This window comes from Hyperolius riggenbachi, chromosome 5 (genome assembly GCF_040937935.1).
Source record: "Hyperolius riggenbachi isolate aHypRig1 chromosome 5, aHypRig1.pri, whole genome shotgun sequence".
Taxonomy (NCBI): domain Eukaryota; kingdom Metazoa; phylum Chordata; class Amphibia; order Anura; family Hyperoliidae; genus Hyperolius; species Hyperolius riggenbachi.
In genome coordinates, this window is record NC_090650.1 from 84940450 (window position 1) to 84954761 (window position 14312).

At 43.0% G+C, this 14312-nt stretch overlaps 1 protein-coding gene across 4 annotated transcripts in view; it reads left to right on the top strand.

Annotated features, from left to right (window-relative positions):
• The window catches only part of OXSR1 (oxidative stress responsive kinase 1), a 191544-nt gene that overhangs the window by 134672 nt on the left and 42560 nt on the right, over nucleotides 1-14312 (top strand). For all 4 annotated transcript variants that reach the window (XM_068235944.1, XM_068235947.1, XM_068235945.1 and 1 more), the window contains exon 6: nucleotides 3967-4076. In XM_068235944.1, coding sequence (XP_068092045.1) covers nucleotides 3967-4076 — 110 coding nt within the window. The remainder of the gene's footprint in view (nucleotides 1-3966; nucleotides 4077-14312) is intronic.

Here is a 14312-nt window from a genome sequence, read left to right on the forward strand (position 1 = left end):
CAGGGAAAAACTTGTTCAGTCCTTTTTACACTGTGAAGCACTATAAGCGCTTTTATGAGCACTTCATAGCCATCAGGGCTCCCATTGACTTACATTAAAATCGTGATTGCGGTAAAATCGCTCAGAAAAGCGCTTATAGTGTGTCTGAGCCCTTATGCAGAGACAGGGAGAAATGGTGAGGAGAGAAAAGCTGAAAGAGAGGGGAAAAAGATAGTTAAGTGACAAGACAATATGCTCTGTACAGCACTGCGAAAGATGGCGCTAAATAAATCCTATATAATAATAGGCAACTGTCCCTGCATACAGCAGGGACAGTTGTCTCTGTGTAGCTGGGTCCGTGCTGTTTGCCACTGCGCATGTGCACAGCATGGGGCCAGGGAGCCGAGCGGACGGCCGGATGTGCGGCGGGTGAGCGGGCAGCTGTGTGAGCGGGCGACAGACGCGCGTGGCCAGGTAAGCGGGCGGCGGACACGCGCAGCGAAAAACAGACCTAGACCTCAATCAAAATCGCTCTAAAAATCGCTTCACAAAATCGCACTCACAAATTGCTAGCGATTGCTATTGTGATTTTGGCGTGCTCTAGTCCAGAAAGAAGAGGTATAGGGAGAAATTGAGAATAGCCTGAGCTGGAGCAGAGATCTTATCTGTATTGCAAACCCACATCACACAGAGGCTACTTGCCTGTAATAGGATTCCTGTCACTGCCAGTCTCTCATACAAGTCAGAAAGCAGCCCTCCTGGAGGACTGTCAAAAACTTTTCAATTTATTTAACACCTTATCCAAACATGCAGTCATTATAACAATAGGGAGAGACCAGACAGATTTTTGCCCATGGACCCTCCATCATCAACTCTGCATCATGCTGCCCTCTAATTGCACTTTTATCAGCTAGCCAAGTGTTTCCCATTGCCTTACAAAAAAAAAGTTAAGTTTCTACAGTCCCTAAGCTGGCTGTCAGGATTCTCTTTTCACAGTGCCTCCTGATGACTCACTGTGTCAACAAACAAAGCTGCAGGAGATTTGCATAAGCAGGAGAAACTCTCCCATTGATCTCTGGGAGCCTTGCTGTGGCAGAGTAAGTCACAGAGGGTGTGGCTTATCAATATAATTGTATATTATAGTTCATTCACATTTTTGTACATATAGTGTACTGTTTTTGCCTGCAATTTTTAACATTGATTGCAATGCTCTGTTTTCATATTCTGAGTTCAGTTCCTCTTTAAACGTATACAAATAAGAAGTACGTTTCTTCCTGAGTAAAATGAGCCATAAATTACTTTTCTCCTATGTTGCTATCACTTACAGTAAGTATTAGAAATCTGACATTACCGGTTTTGGGCTAGTCCATCTCTCCATAGGGGATTCTCAGCATGGCCTTCATTCTTTATAAAGATATTCCCTGATAAAGATTTATACAAAGATGCTGACCAGTCTCCCTGCTCACCGTACACTTTTTTGGCAGTTGGATGGAGCAACTGCCATTCACTAAGTGCATTTTGAAAATAAATAAATCCCTGTGAGTTACCCATGAGGAGATGGGCTAGTCCAAAACCTGTCGGTTCTGTCAGATTTCTACTACTTACTGTAAGTGACAGCAACATAGGTGAAAAGTCATTTATGGCTCATTTTACTCTGGAAGAAACGTTCTTCTTAATTGTATATGTTTAAATATATTTTAAATTTTAATGCTGGATACACACCATGAGTTTCCGCGTTGAATGCGTCCGTCGATACGCGTCGATTCGATTATTTCCGAGCATTTCCGAACGCATTTCGATGATTTTTAGGTCGATTGCCATGTAAAGTATGGCAAATCGACCTAACGATCCATCGAAGCTTGAATCGGACATGTCGGAAATAATCAAATCGATGCGTATCGACGGACGCATCGAACGCGGAAACGCATGGTGTGTATCCAGCATTAGACTTTCGCAACAGAGGTCCTTTAAGTCAAGAAAGGGAGAAGCAAAGACATTTCTCTTCTTTGTTTGCACAGCTATTCGCTAACTACAAGTCAATCTGATAATTTGTCCTGCAAACCAGCAATGTTATCAACTGGCTTTAGTGAAGGGTAATCGTGCCTTTCAGTGACAAAATATCAGTCTTCTCTGCATAAAAATGTGGATAAAGTTCCACCCATGTTGGGAAAAAAAATCTTCAAGCTGTAAAAAATAAAGGATAAATGAAACCTTTGAGTCAACAAGTATATGATTACATATTGCGGTTTACAACTCTCAGAGAATAGCTGAAACCTAATCTGTAAGCATGAACTGAGTTTAGTCCTATTCTTTCCCTCCACCACAATGGGAATGAATGGGCTTATCAATTTTGTATCACCAAAAAGGTTATATTCTATATTTAGCACTCAAGTAATATTAATATGAATTGTACGGAAGTTCTGTCCAGCAAATAGAGCCTATCCCTCTTTTTTTTTTTCCTTTTTCTTAAAGGACCACTATGGTGAAAAATTGTCAAATTTAAAATACACATAAACCCATACATAGAAGTAGTATATTTCTTCCAGTGTAAAAGTAGTTGTAAACTACTTTTATCCTATGTTGCTGTCACTTACAGTAGTTAGTAGAAATTTGACGGAACCAACTGGTTTTTATTTTTGTTTTTTTTAACAGTCCATCTCTTCACGGGGAATTCTCAGTATTTCATTTATTCTTCACAAAAGTACTCCCTGAAAAGGATCTATACAAAAATGCAGGCTGCCCCCCCCCCTACCTGTTTGCACACTATTCTGGCAGGTGGCCTGAGTAACTGCCATTAACTAAAGGCTTTTGAAAATAAAGAAAACCTGAGAATCCCCATGAGGAGATGGGCTAGTCCAAAACCAGTCAATTTTATCAGATTTGTACTACGTACTGTAGGGGACAGAAACATAGGAGAAAAGTAATTTATGGCACATTTTATTCTGGGAGAATTGTACTTTTTAGTTGTGTTTTTATGTATGTTAAATTTTACAATTTAGTGATAGTTGTCCCTTAAGGACAACTGAAGTGAGAGGGATATGGAGGCTGACATGTTTATTTCCTTAATACATCCCAAGGGATCGGCACCACTCCAAAGATATTATCAAAACAAGCTCTTTTATTGCATCAAAGTGTAGGCTACAGCGATGACAGACGCTGTTTCGGGCATTCGCCCTTTCTCAAATCACATAAGCCACAAACTACATACAGTGAAATCAATCCTTAAATACCCACCCCCACTAAAAAACACCAATGGGCGTCCAGCTGGGTGTGGAGAATGGCGGACCTGATGGGGAACTAGTCAAGTAATATGTAAATGCAACAATCCCATTTACCTGTCAGCTGTGCGCTACACAAATCCAATACATCTATCAAGGCTTACCCAGACGCTACAGCGTCATTCACCGGGTGCAGGACCCTCCATCCAATCAGGGGCAGCCACGTAGGAAGAGAGGAAGCACCCCGGAATCATAGGCGTCCACCGCACAACAGTGCACGGAACCACCTGCGTTCCACCAAGAACCACTTCCGGATAAACCGGAAGTGGCGTCATGTAGGTCAGCCTGGTTGCCGTGCAACCTGTAAATAAAGCACGGCAACTGCTACAGATCATAAAAATAAAAATGTTTATTTCCTTTTAAGCAATACCAGTTGCCTGGCTGGCCTGCTGATCCTCTGCTTCTAATACTTTTACCCATAGACCCTGAACAAGCATGCAGCAGATCAGGTGTTTCTGACATCATTATCAAATCTGACAAGATTAGCTGCATGCTTGTTTCTGGTGTGATTCAGACACTTCTGTAGCCAAAAAGGAACAGCAGTGCTGCCAGGCAATTAGTGTTCTTTAAAAAGAAATTAATATGACACCTTCACATACTTCTCGCTTCAGGTTCTCTTTAAGGTTGATTGCTCAGTTAGATTGTGGCTTGTGTGGCCAGCACAAAATTCCAGTCTGCTCACATAATAATCCAACCTCTCCTCTTACAGACTTTGGCGTGAGTGCGTTTTTAGCCACAGGGGGTGACATCACCAGGAATAAAGTGAGAAAGACATTTGTGGGCACGCCTTGCTGGATGGCACCGGAGGTCATGGAACAGGTAATATCAATTACTGGAACACCGGGAACAATGCAGCTCTGCAGCTGAGTCATGTAAACTCTACAGATTTATGGTTGCTGTTCTGAAACCACTATGGTGTCTCATTTTAACCATTAACACTTGCTTTACATATACTTCTAATAAGCTTCACATACCGGTATTTATAAATGTAAAACTGATCCGATCTGCAACGGACCTGTGTGGACCTGGCCTTAGTGGGAAACAAGGTCTGGATAGCAAAGTAGTATTAGCATATGTAGTCTTTAATGTCTGCTCTTGTCATTGTCCAATGTCCCTACCATGGTCAAATGCTAGGCACACACTGTACAATTTGTGCTGTGGTATCCATGAGGGTAGAAGGGGATATTTCCATTTGGAGTTGCGACCACAATGAACATCAAAGCTAATTGGGGACTTTTTTCCTCACATTTCATCTTGAGTAAGCACCCCAGATTTGTGATTATAATCCTCATCTGATTTCTAATATCTCCACCGTATCCGTGATATACTATAGCAAATTGGGTGTCCCTGCTGGTGTTCTCGTTTGCTTATCCTGAGATGACCTAGCCTGTTATTAAGGTGCATACACGCACCCAATTTTGATTGACCAATCACTGACTGATTTTACCACCTTCATGGAGTATGAGGGCAAACAGACTTTAAATACCATGAACAGATTGTGTAGCTGATCATACTATAAGAAAAGTAGTAAAATTGGCCAATGATTGGTCAATCAAAATTGGATGTGTGTAGTAGGCTATAAATGGTAAGGACTTAACAGCCACCACACCTTGGTCATATGTAAATGAGTGGTAGTATATGTTATATGCAGAATCCACAGCAAGCTTTTTTTTATTTTTTTAATAGAGCAGTGAGGTAGCAAGGCTGTATGATATAACTTTAAGGGTAACTTTAAAGAGGAACTGTAACGCCAAAACGGCCCCTGGGGGGTACTTACCTCGGGTGGGGGAAGCCTCAGGATCCTAATGAGGCTTCCCACGCCGTCCTGCGTCCCTCGGGGGTCTCGCTGTAGCCCTCCGTGCAGTCCGGGCAGCGGTGACGTCATTATTTACCTTCCTGGCTCCTGCGCAGGCGCTCTGATGCCTCTCGGCGCCGAAGTAGGCGGAAATACCCGATCGCCGTCGGGTCTGCTCTACTGCGCAGGCGCAAGTTTCCGGCGCCTGCGCAGTAGAGCGGACCCGACGGAGATCGGGTATTTCCGTCTATTTCCGTGCCGAAAGTCGCCACAGCGCCCCCGCTGGAGCCAGCAAAGGTAAATATTGAACTGACAGTCGGCACAGTCGCCGGCTGTTCGGAGGGCTGCGGCGAGACCCCCGTGGGACAGAGGACGGCGTGGGAAGCCTCATTAGGATCCGGAGGCTTCCCCCACCCGAGGTGAGTACCCCCCAGGGGAGGTTTTTGTTGTTACAGAGTCTCTTTAAAGGGAACCTAAACTGAGAAGGATATGGATTTTTCCTTTTAAAATGATACCAGTTGCCTGACTCTCCTGCTGATCCTGTGTCTTTAATACTTTTAGCCATAGCCCCTTAACAAGCATGCAGAGCAGATGCTCTGACTGAAGTCAGACTGGATTAGCTGCATGCTTGTTTCAGGCGTGTGACTCAGCCACTACTGCAGCCAAAGAGATCAGCAGGACTGCCAGGTAACTGGTATTGTTTAAAAGGAAACATCCATATCCCTCTTAGTTAAGGTTCCCTTTAAAGCGGAACTGTAAATACAATTTAAGCACAGTGTTCCACTTACCTGGGGCTTGCAGCCGCCCTGTCCCTCGCCGGTCCTCCCCGAGCCGCCATTCTCCCGCCACCAGCTCCGTTCCGTTCCTAGACTTCAAAGTCGACGCCAGCGCAGCCCTGCGGCTCGGGCAGGACCGGCAAGGGACAGGACGGCTGCTGGGGGCTTGGGGAAGCCCCAGGTAAGTGAAACAGTGTGCTTAAATTGTATTTACAGTTCCGCTTAGTGTACAGGCGGTCCCCTACTTACTAACAGGTTCCATTCTGGGAAATTGTAAGTTGAATTTGTTTGTAAGTTAACGGTAAGTCAAACTGAAGCTCGGGTTCAAAGAGCGATTTACGGTACCTAAACAGAGGGCAGCTTCAGGATTATATTGAGGCTACCCTCCATGCTCTGATGTCCTCCCTTAGTCAATGCCCCCCCCCCCCTCCGACATCTACATTGGGACGACATTCCTCTCCTGATACGAGTGCAGATGCGCAGTGGCATGGAGTTACTCGTATACAAAGTGTGCTTGCGCGGCCACTCTGATTGGAGGAGGTGTGTGGCACTGATATGATTGTGAGGGAAGACTCAATAGGGCTGAACGATTTTCAGTTTTAAAACCAAAATTGTAATCAGGGAAAAGACGTTCCTGAGATCGTCAAAGTTGCGGTTTTGCAGCTGCTTTCCCGGCGCCGCTGCTGGTACCTGCTCTCCTCTCTCTCGGGCCTTCCTCCATAAAGTACCGATCCCCCTCGCCGCACTGCCGTGTGGTGGGCGTCTGTGAAGTGGCGGTTGCCCAATAACGATGGCCACCAGGAAGTGAATGATGTCCCTTCCTGTTACAGGCTCTGCCGTTACTGAGCGAACGCTCATTGCCTCTTTGCAGTGGTGCAGCGAGGGGGATTTGTACTTTATGGAGGAAGGGCTGGGAGAGAGCAAAGTGGGTAACAGTGGTGGCGAGAGGGGAGACTAAATGGGGAGTCTGCCTATATACACTAAAAGGGGGGGGGGATTTGCCTATATACACTAAAGGGGGGGGGATCTGGATGGCTAACATGTACTGTGACACTTATACCTGGCTAATCTAAACCATACTGGGGGCACCTATACTTGGCTGCCTATATTGGGGGCACTCATTCTCACCATGTGCTGATCCATTGTTGTGTAGTGAAAATTGTGAATTAAATCGAAATTGCAATTTTTGGCAGAAAGCATGCAATTCAATCTTTTCCTAAAATCGTTCAGGCCTAATCCTGATGCTTCCCTCTGAGATAACAATTTCATTTTGTACACTTTAAGACCTGTGTTAAACCTAGTGAAATGTAATGATTTAAATGTATTTATTTTTGGACAACACTGGATTTGGATATATAGTATAAACTGTTTTTTGGTTGTTTTCAATATACTTTGAAAGTGTAAGTTTATACAATACCGTAACCTTTATCAACAAAATTATGTAATAAGAAAACTGTATTGTGTAATGTGTACATGGAGACAACTTTGTTTGTGTCTCTGAAACGTAACTAGAGCCATTTGGAAGTGGAGACTAGCTGTGCGGTCCTTTATGTAACAGTGTCAGATACTGTTGTAGTACCTTTTAGACACGAAACGTGGGACTTAATTTACTTATGCTTGTCCTTAGATCTCCAAGCATTTCTAGTGAGAGGAAATAAGTAATTCAGCAAAACTAGACTGATTCATGTAGAACTAAACCCTAGGTCATACCAGATAAAATAGAGTTTCTGAGAGATTTGTGAAGGATTTCCCTACTGGAGGTGTTAAGATAACTCAGAATGTAAATGTGTCATGAGCTCAGGCAGTCTAGTTGGATGGTTTTGTGGTGTCTGGTCCCTTCCATGCCTCGAATCTCAAGAGCAAACAGAGGATATCACCTGGGCTGGATTCTTCATGTCTATTGTTCTTGTGAACCTGAGCATGTAGCTATGGGTGTCTGTAGCTTACACAAATATTATTTTCTGAGAAGTGATTTTATGACCAGCAGAGCGTGTCTGTTGGCGTCTGAAAGCGTTTCACAAACACTTGGTGGATAAAAGCCTAAAGTGAACCTGTTATACTTGACACGGCACCCCCCAAGCATAATGCAAGCCACACATTTATAGACCTTTTTGGAACATGAACAGAATATTTATAGATGATAAAGTGAAGTGTAGGGAGAAATTACATACTTAAAACAAGCCTGAAGCGTTTTTAAAATAATTAAAAAAAAAACACAGGGAAGGCTCTGTGTCCTATAAGGCCTTCCCGGTCCTCTTGTGGTCCCCTCATTCCAGCGCTGTCACCCTCGTTACCATTCACAGACTGATGGGTTTGAGCCTGCTCTCTTCCGTCACGGAAGGCTTCGGGAGACTGAGTGCTCCTGAAGATGGGCAGATTCCGTAGTGCGCGAGCGCAAACTCTTGCACTCTCGCTCATGCGCAGCACAGAGCCACCACTTGGGTTCCCGAAGGCTTCCTAAACCTCCTGCGGTGGGAGATTTGAACATGGGAGACAGCATTGAAACAAGGGGACTGTAAAAAGAGTTGAGAAGGCTCAATAGGACCCAGAGCCTCCCTCCTCCTCCTCTTGGGTAAGTATCTGTTTTTGGTATTGCTTTATTTTTTTAAATGCTTCAGGTTTGCTTTAAAAAATTATGGTAAAAAAATTGAGCAAATAAATGGACTTGTGCAGGAGACCGTATAAGGAAGTATAAGTTATATTTTATTACACACAAATATTAAAATGGACACGCATCTTAAAAGCTGGCATATTCTCCCGAATGGACCCTACCTACATAACAAGATAACCCATTCACAAGCCTTCAAAGCAAATAAACATGCAGGAGGATTCCATTGTTGATTTTTTTTTTCACAGGAATCCAAACTCTCAAACTGGGATTAAGGAGGAGCAGCTATCAGTGATGTCACATGTGTATGCACAGCTTGAAAGCAATAAGTGCAAAGTTATGCATGAGCATAGAAGGCAAAGCTTTTTGCAAAGGCCGGTGATACGCCAGATAAGCCTGTGATAAACCTGTATTTGGCTGAGCAGGGAAGCATATAGACATAGCGGTGAAGCTCAAAGCACAGTTTATAGCACAACGCAATGCGGAAGCCAAGCGTGCAGACAAATGTAGATATACTTGCAAATGTCCTCCAGTCTAATTATCCCAGTAAGGGCTTGTTCACATCTAAAATCGAAATCATGGACTCCAGCGTTTTTGTTTTTTAGTGCCTACCGGCGCTTACCTGCACGCTGCGTTTTTTAGAAGCGTGCTTTTTCTAAGCGCTATTGCCGAGCGATTACGTTTTTTCACTTCCTGAAGTCAGTCAGGAAGTGAACTCTTGTACTATTTATTCATGAAAGCGCTGGGGAAATCGCTATACAAGCATTTTTTTTTCAAAGCACTTTGCAATTTCCCTATACCTCCTAGTGAGGCAAATTGCCCCAAAAATGGTACAGGCAGCAACCTTGGTGAGCAGATCGGAATCGAACCGCTCAGATGTGAACACTTTCATAGGGAATCAAGCGCTTTTAGGATGATTTTAAAAATCGCTGGTGCTGAAAAAAAGACGAAAACGCCTTAGGTGTGAACAAGTCCTAACTGCATGTCCAAGCCATAAATCCAAGGAGTAGTTCCAGGAGAGAAAGCCATGGATGGTGTTAAGCACAGGAGAAATCGCAAGTAACAGAGGCACGCTGGAGACCCAGATGCTTTTCACCATATATACTGGGTCATCAGTGAGCAGCAGCATGAGGAATATTGTATGCTTGCACGCTTATAAGCTATAGAAGCGTGTGGGTGACCAATCACAGGATGCCAAAATAGAGGTGGAAGTCTGCATCATGTGCAGAATTCTGTGCTAATTGGTTGAAATCTGCTTTATATGCAAAAATATGTGCCTAGCTTGAATATGGGCTGAAAATATGGGCTGAATAGAGCTTAAAACCGAACCAGTGCAGGTTTAAAAAAAAATTAGGCCTTCAAGAAAATAGTGCCCAATAATGTTTGAAAATGAACAAAAACAGGGTGTATGTCTGCAAAATATGACCAAGATACTTGCTGAACTACATACAAAGAATAGCAAGATCATGTAATGGGGAATACAAAAATATGCCCAGCAATGGTCAGGCACCACTCTGCCTGGCCGCCTGTGACAAGCACCAAACGTGGCGTTAGTGACCAAATGGTCAACAACATAGTAAAGAAAAAAAAATGTGCCTCTGATCCCGTTTTTTATGAATGGTGGGCAGGAGAGCCCACAAACTGGAAACTGTGGGCCATGACACGCTCAATGATGTAATTGTGTGCATGTAGGGAGGGGTCCTCGTTGTGTGCATGGAGATGAGGGGGCAGCATGTACTACTGGTAAAGATGCAAACATGAAGCCATTCTGTTAGAGGTCCATGTAAGGGAAATTTTTATTGTGAGCCGCCTCCAACCCCTCTCGAAATTGTCGAAGACAATGGGAATAAAATTCCTCCAAAATACCTTACATTTTCATGAAACAGTGCTATAATGTGATTGCCTCTGCAACTTATACCCCCTTTTCCTCCATTCAAACACAAATACCTTCTAGAAGAAGTTAAGTGGCAGATGGCCATACTACTCTATCCAACCAGGAAGTAGAATTCAGGCATTGGAAAACAGTCACTCTGCCTTTCAATTGGATGAGGTTGTTTGGGTGTTTCAAAATCCAGGAAGTAGTCTCATTTGGACAGTAAGCTCCCTGGAAAATGTGAAGAGGAGCTTGCTAGTACAAACAAATAAATAAAACAAAACTGTAGGATGTCACAGGACTACTGCAAACCTAAAAATTCTGGTACCGATTTAGTTATTTTAATACTGAAATCATATTCCATGACTCTTGAGCCTGTAGAGGTTCTTTAAATGGTTAAAAATGTATTGTTAGAGCCAGAACCATTCTGCTAACAGCTCAAACATAGCCATAACTTACCACCCACCCCACTGGCATTGGGCATTTATAAGAAGCGGGCCTCGAATTCTTACATGTTGGGAATACCTTTAAGATGCAGCTCTACTAATGTGAAAGGCTAGACAACACATTTCAATGCTACAAAAACCGTTTTGTAATCTGGTAAAATGTACCTTTTGATTTTTAATTTGCAGACGATTATGGGTTTATGACAAAAGAAATCACATGTATTCTGTTTGTAGCTATGGTGACCATACACCTGCCTTTGTATTCTCGTCTTCAGTGTAGAGTGTATTAATTAGTAACTTGGCAAATATCCTGAGGTCTCCTGATGCGAGCCTTAGTGTCTATGCTTGTGTAAAGAAGCCAATATGTCTTGTTACTCATAACAATCAAGCTTTGTAAGCACGCTAGATTTTTGCTGAAAGGTCAGTAGGATATCTAGTGTGAGTTCACTCACTCAATGGTGACATAATTTTTGACCCATCATGTTGGACCACCAACAACCAACCTCAGTCCTCCTGCCCCTCCCCTTAGAGTGAAGCAGGTTTCTAAGGCATTTGTACAACAATCATTCCTAGAATATCCACCAAAGTGATCAATAAATATTTTTCTGAGTGACTGTTATGGGAAGTGTGTATAACTAAACTCTGGACAGAAAAATGGTTCTAGCAGACCAGCACTTCAATTTGGCACATACTGTTTGGTATTTCTGCAGTGGCCTTCACTAGTATATGCCTGAAAAAAAAATAAGTTAAAATCGGCAGTACTGTTTGCTAAGACCATTGCAGTATATATAGTATTTGCAACACAGTATTCATCTCCATTTGGCAGCTTTATTAAATTATACAAATATTCAGTTTTACTAGGCTGATCGCAGAGACGAGTCCACACAGTAAGCATTTGCCATCATTTTTTTTTTTTATAGCAGGGACTAGTTCCTAGCTGTTGTCTCCCTAGAGCAAGAAGTCCTTTGCTTACACCCCCCCGGAAAAAAAAAAAACCCCAAAACCCCACACACTAGCATGCTTACATGTGATATGAGGAGAGTGAGGTGCCAGCACTAGATGGAGGACACAGACAGGTTAGTCGCACAGGCACAGTGCTGGACTTGGGCCGGGAGGTGGGAGCACAGCTTCTGCTGCACTATACTCTGCCTTTACACACTGTGCTGGGGGAGTGCAGGTGGTGGACGGGGACAGGTAATGGTACAAGAGGATAGAGTGAGACACAATGGGACAGAGGTAGCGCAAGGGGTTAGGAGTCACAAAACAGAACTGAAGGGGGACTCTGGGAGGCACAAAGGGGGGCAGAAGGAGGGACACACAAAAAGGCAGAGATCGCATAAGGGACAGAATGAGACACAAAGGCTAACAGAAAGATGCACAGTTACTCATGAGGCATGTCTTCATTCGTGGTGGGGCATAATTAGGGGCATGGTGCCCCCACCTGGACCTGTGGCAATCCAGACCGTGGCATGGAATGCCTTTTCTTAAAAACGGCCCTGCTTTAGGGTATGATGAGTTGTTAAGCCTACAATACTCCAACACTTTACGCTCACCCAGCTCCAGAAATGGGGGTAGATAGCTTGATCCATGTCAGCCCTAACTGAGTGACACATTGATAAAGCCATCAGGAGTGACACAGCAGACTAACATCCTCTGACCTCATCTCCGCTTACAGGTACCAGCAAAAAAGATAAGGTACCGTTATGGATTCATACAGGTAAACTTTTATGCACAGGAACATGTTTTCTTAAACACGGTAGAGGGAGTTTTTGGTGTAAACACAAGTTCTTCCGCTTTTAATTCACCTGGTGTTTGTGAAAATCTTTCCCACCTTCATGGTTATTGACGTTAGTTTTTTTTACATTCACTTATAAATTGTAAAGTTTCCAATTCTTATATAAGGAGGTGGCAGGTTTACCAGTTTTAAAGAGAAACTCCAACCAAGAATTGAACTTTATCCCAATCAGTAGCTGATACCCCCTTTTACATGAGAAATATAATATTTTTCACAAACCGACCATCAGGGGGCGCTGTGTGACTGATTTTGTGCTGAAACCCCTCCCACAAGAAGCTCGGAGTACCGCGGTACTTTTGGCAGTTTATTACAATGTAACAATGTTCACAGACAGGAATTAGCTGTTTACAGCTGTCTCTAACAGCCAAAACAGCTAGGAGCAGCTACATAACCTGCCCACAGTAAAAATGTCACCATGTAATACATGTCAGAATGTAAATTGGGGAGAGGAAAGATTTTACAATGAGCAAACACTGACTAAATCATTTATACAGAATTATGGTAAAAAATGAAGCACTTTTTTTTTACTAGATTTTCACTGGAGTTCCTCTTTAAGAGCATTTTTTCCACCACACTTTTTCACACAATTTTTATTTCTACTACAAGATCCCTTGCATTCTGGAGGACTTATGCTAGGCTTTGTGGGCCAAACAATGAATGGCATATTTATATGTCAATAAATTCACTGTTTGTGGCAACCGATTCAGTTCTCCCCTTAAGGTAACCTTAACTGAGAGGGGTATGAAAGTTTCCTTTTAAACAATACCAGTTGCTTGTCAGTCCTGCTGATCTCTTTGCCTGCAGTAGTGGCTGAATCACACACATGAAACAAGCATGCAGCTAATCCAGTCAAACTTCAGTCAGAACACCTGATGTGCATGCTTGTTCAGGGGCTGTGGCTAAAAGTATTAGAGACACAGGATCAGCCGGAGAGCCAAGCAACTGGTATTATTTTAAAAGGAACATATCCATATCCTTCTCAGTTTAGGTTCCCTTTAAATGTTTTACTCTGGGAAAAAAACCACTAACATGTCAGTCCAGCCAAAGATGTTATAGCACAAACTTCCACGGTACACTAGCCTATTCTGATGCCATGTGCTTGGTGCTGTGGTTCTGGGTGTATGTTTCCCAGCTTAACCATTTACCGCCATCCTAACGTATTAAAACGTCATGCTTACCGCTATTAACAGCAACATGACGTTTTAATACGTCGCGCATTCCCGCCGCTGCTACCGCCGTGTGTCCGCCGCTACCGCCGCCATTACCGTCGGGATCCCGTGCTGGGCGATTGGGGAAGAGGACTGAACAGTCCTCTACCCAATCGCAGTGCCTGGAGTGAATGGACGTGACCGCGAACAGCGGCTACGTCCATTCACATAAACAGGAAATGTAACAGTTTAATAAAGTGTGTAAAAAAAAAAAAAAAAAAAAAGTGAACACGTCCTATGAGTGTTCACCAGCGCCATCTTGTGGCCAAAAAGTATATTACACTTACAAAATACATACATTTTCAAGTATATACACATCATTAATAAAATTACACTTCCAACCCTCCCCCCCAAAAAAAAACTTGTAAAAAAAAAAAATCAGCTTAAAAAAAATAAATAAATAGTTGCCTTAGGGACTCAGCTTTTTTTATTCTATATTTTATGGGGGAAAATTAATTTTAATTTATTACATAGGGGCTTGTAATTATGGCCAGAACAAACAGAAAAATAACCACTTATATTTCAAAATAATATACTGTCGCCATACATTGTGG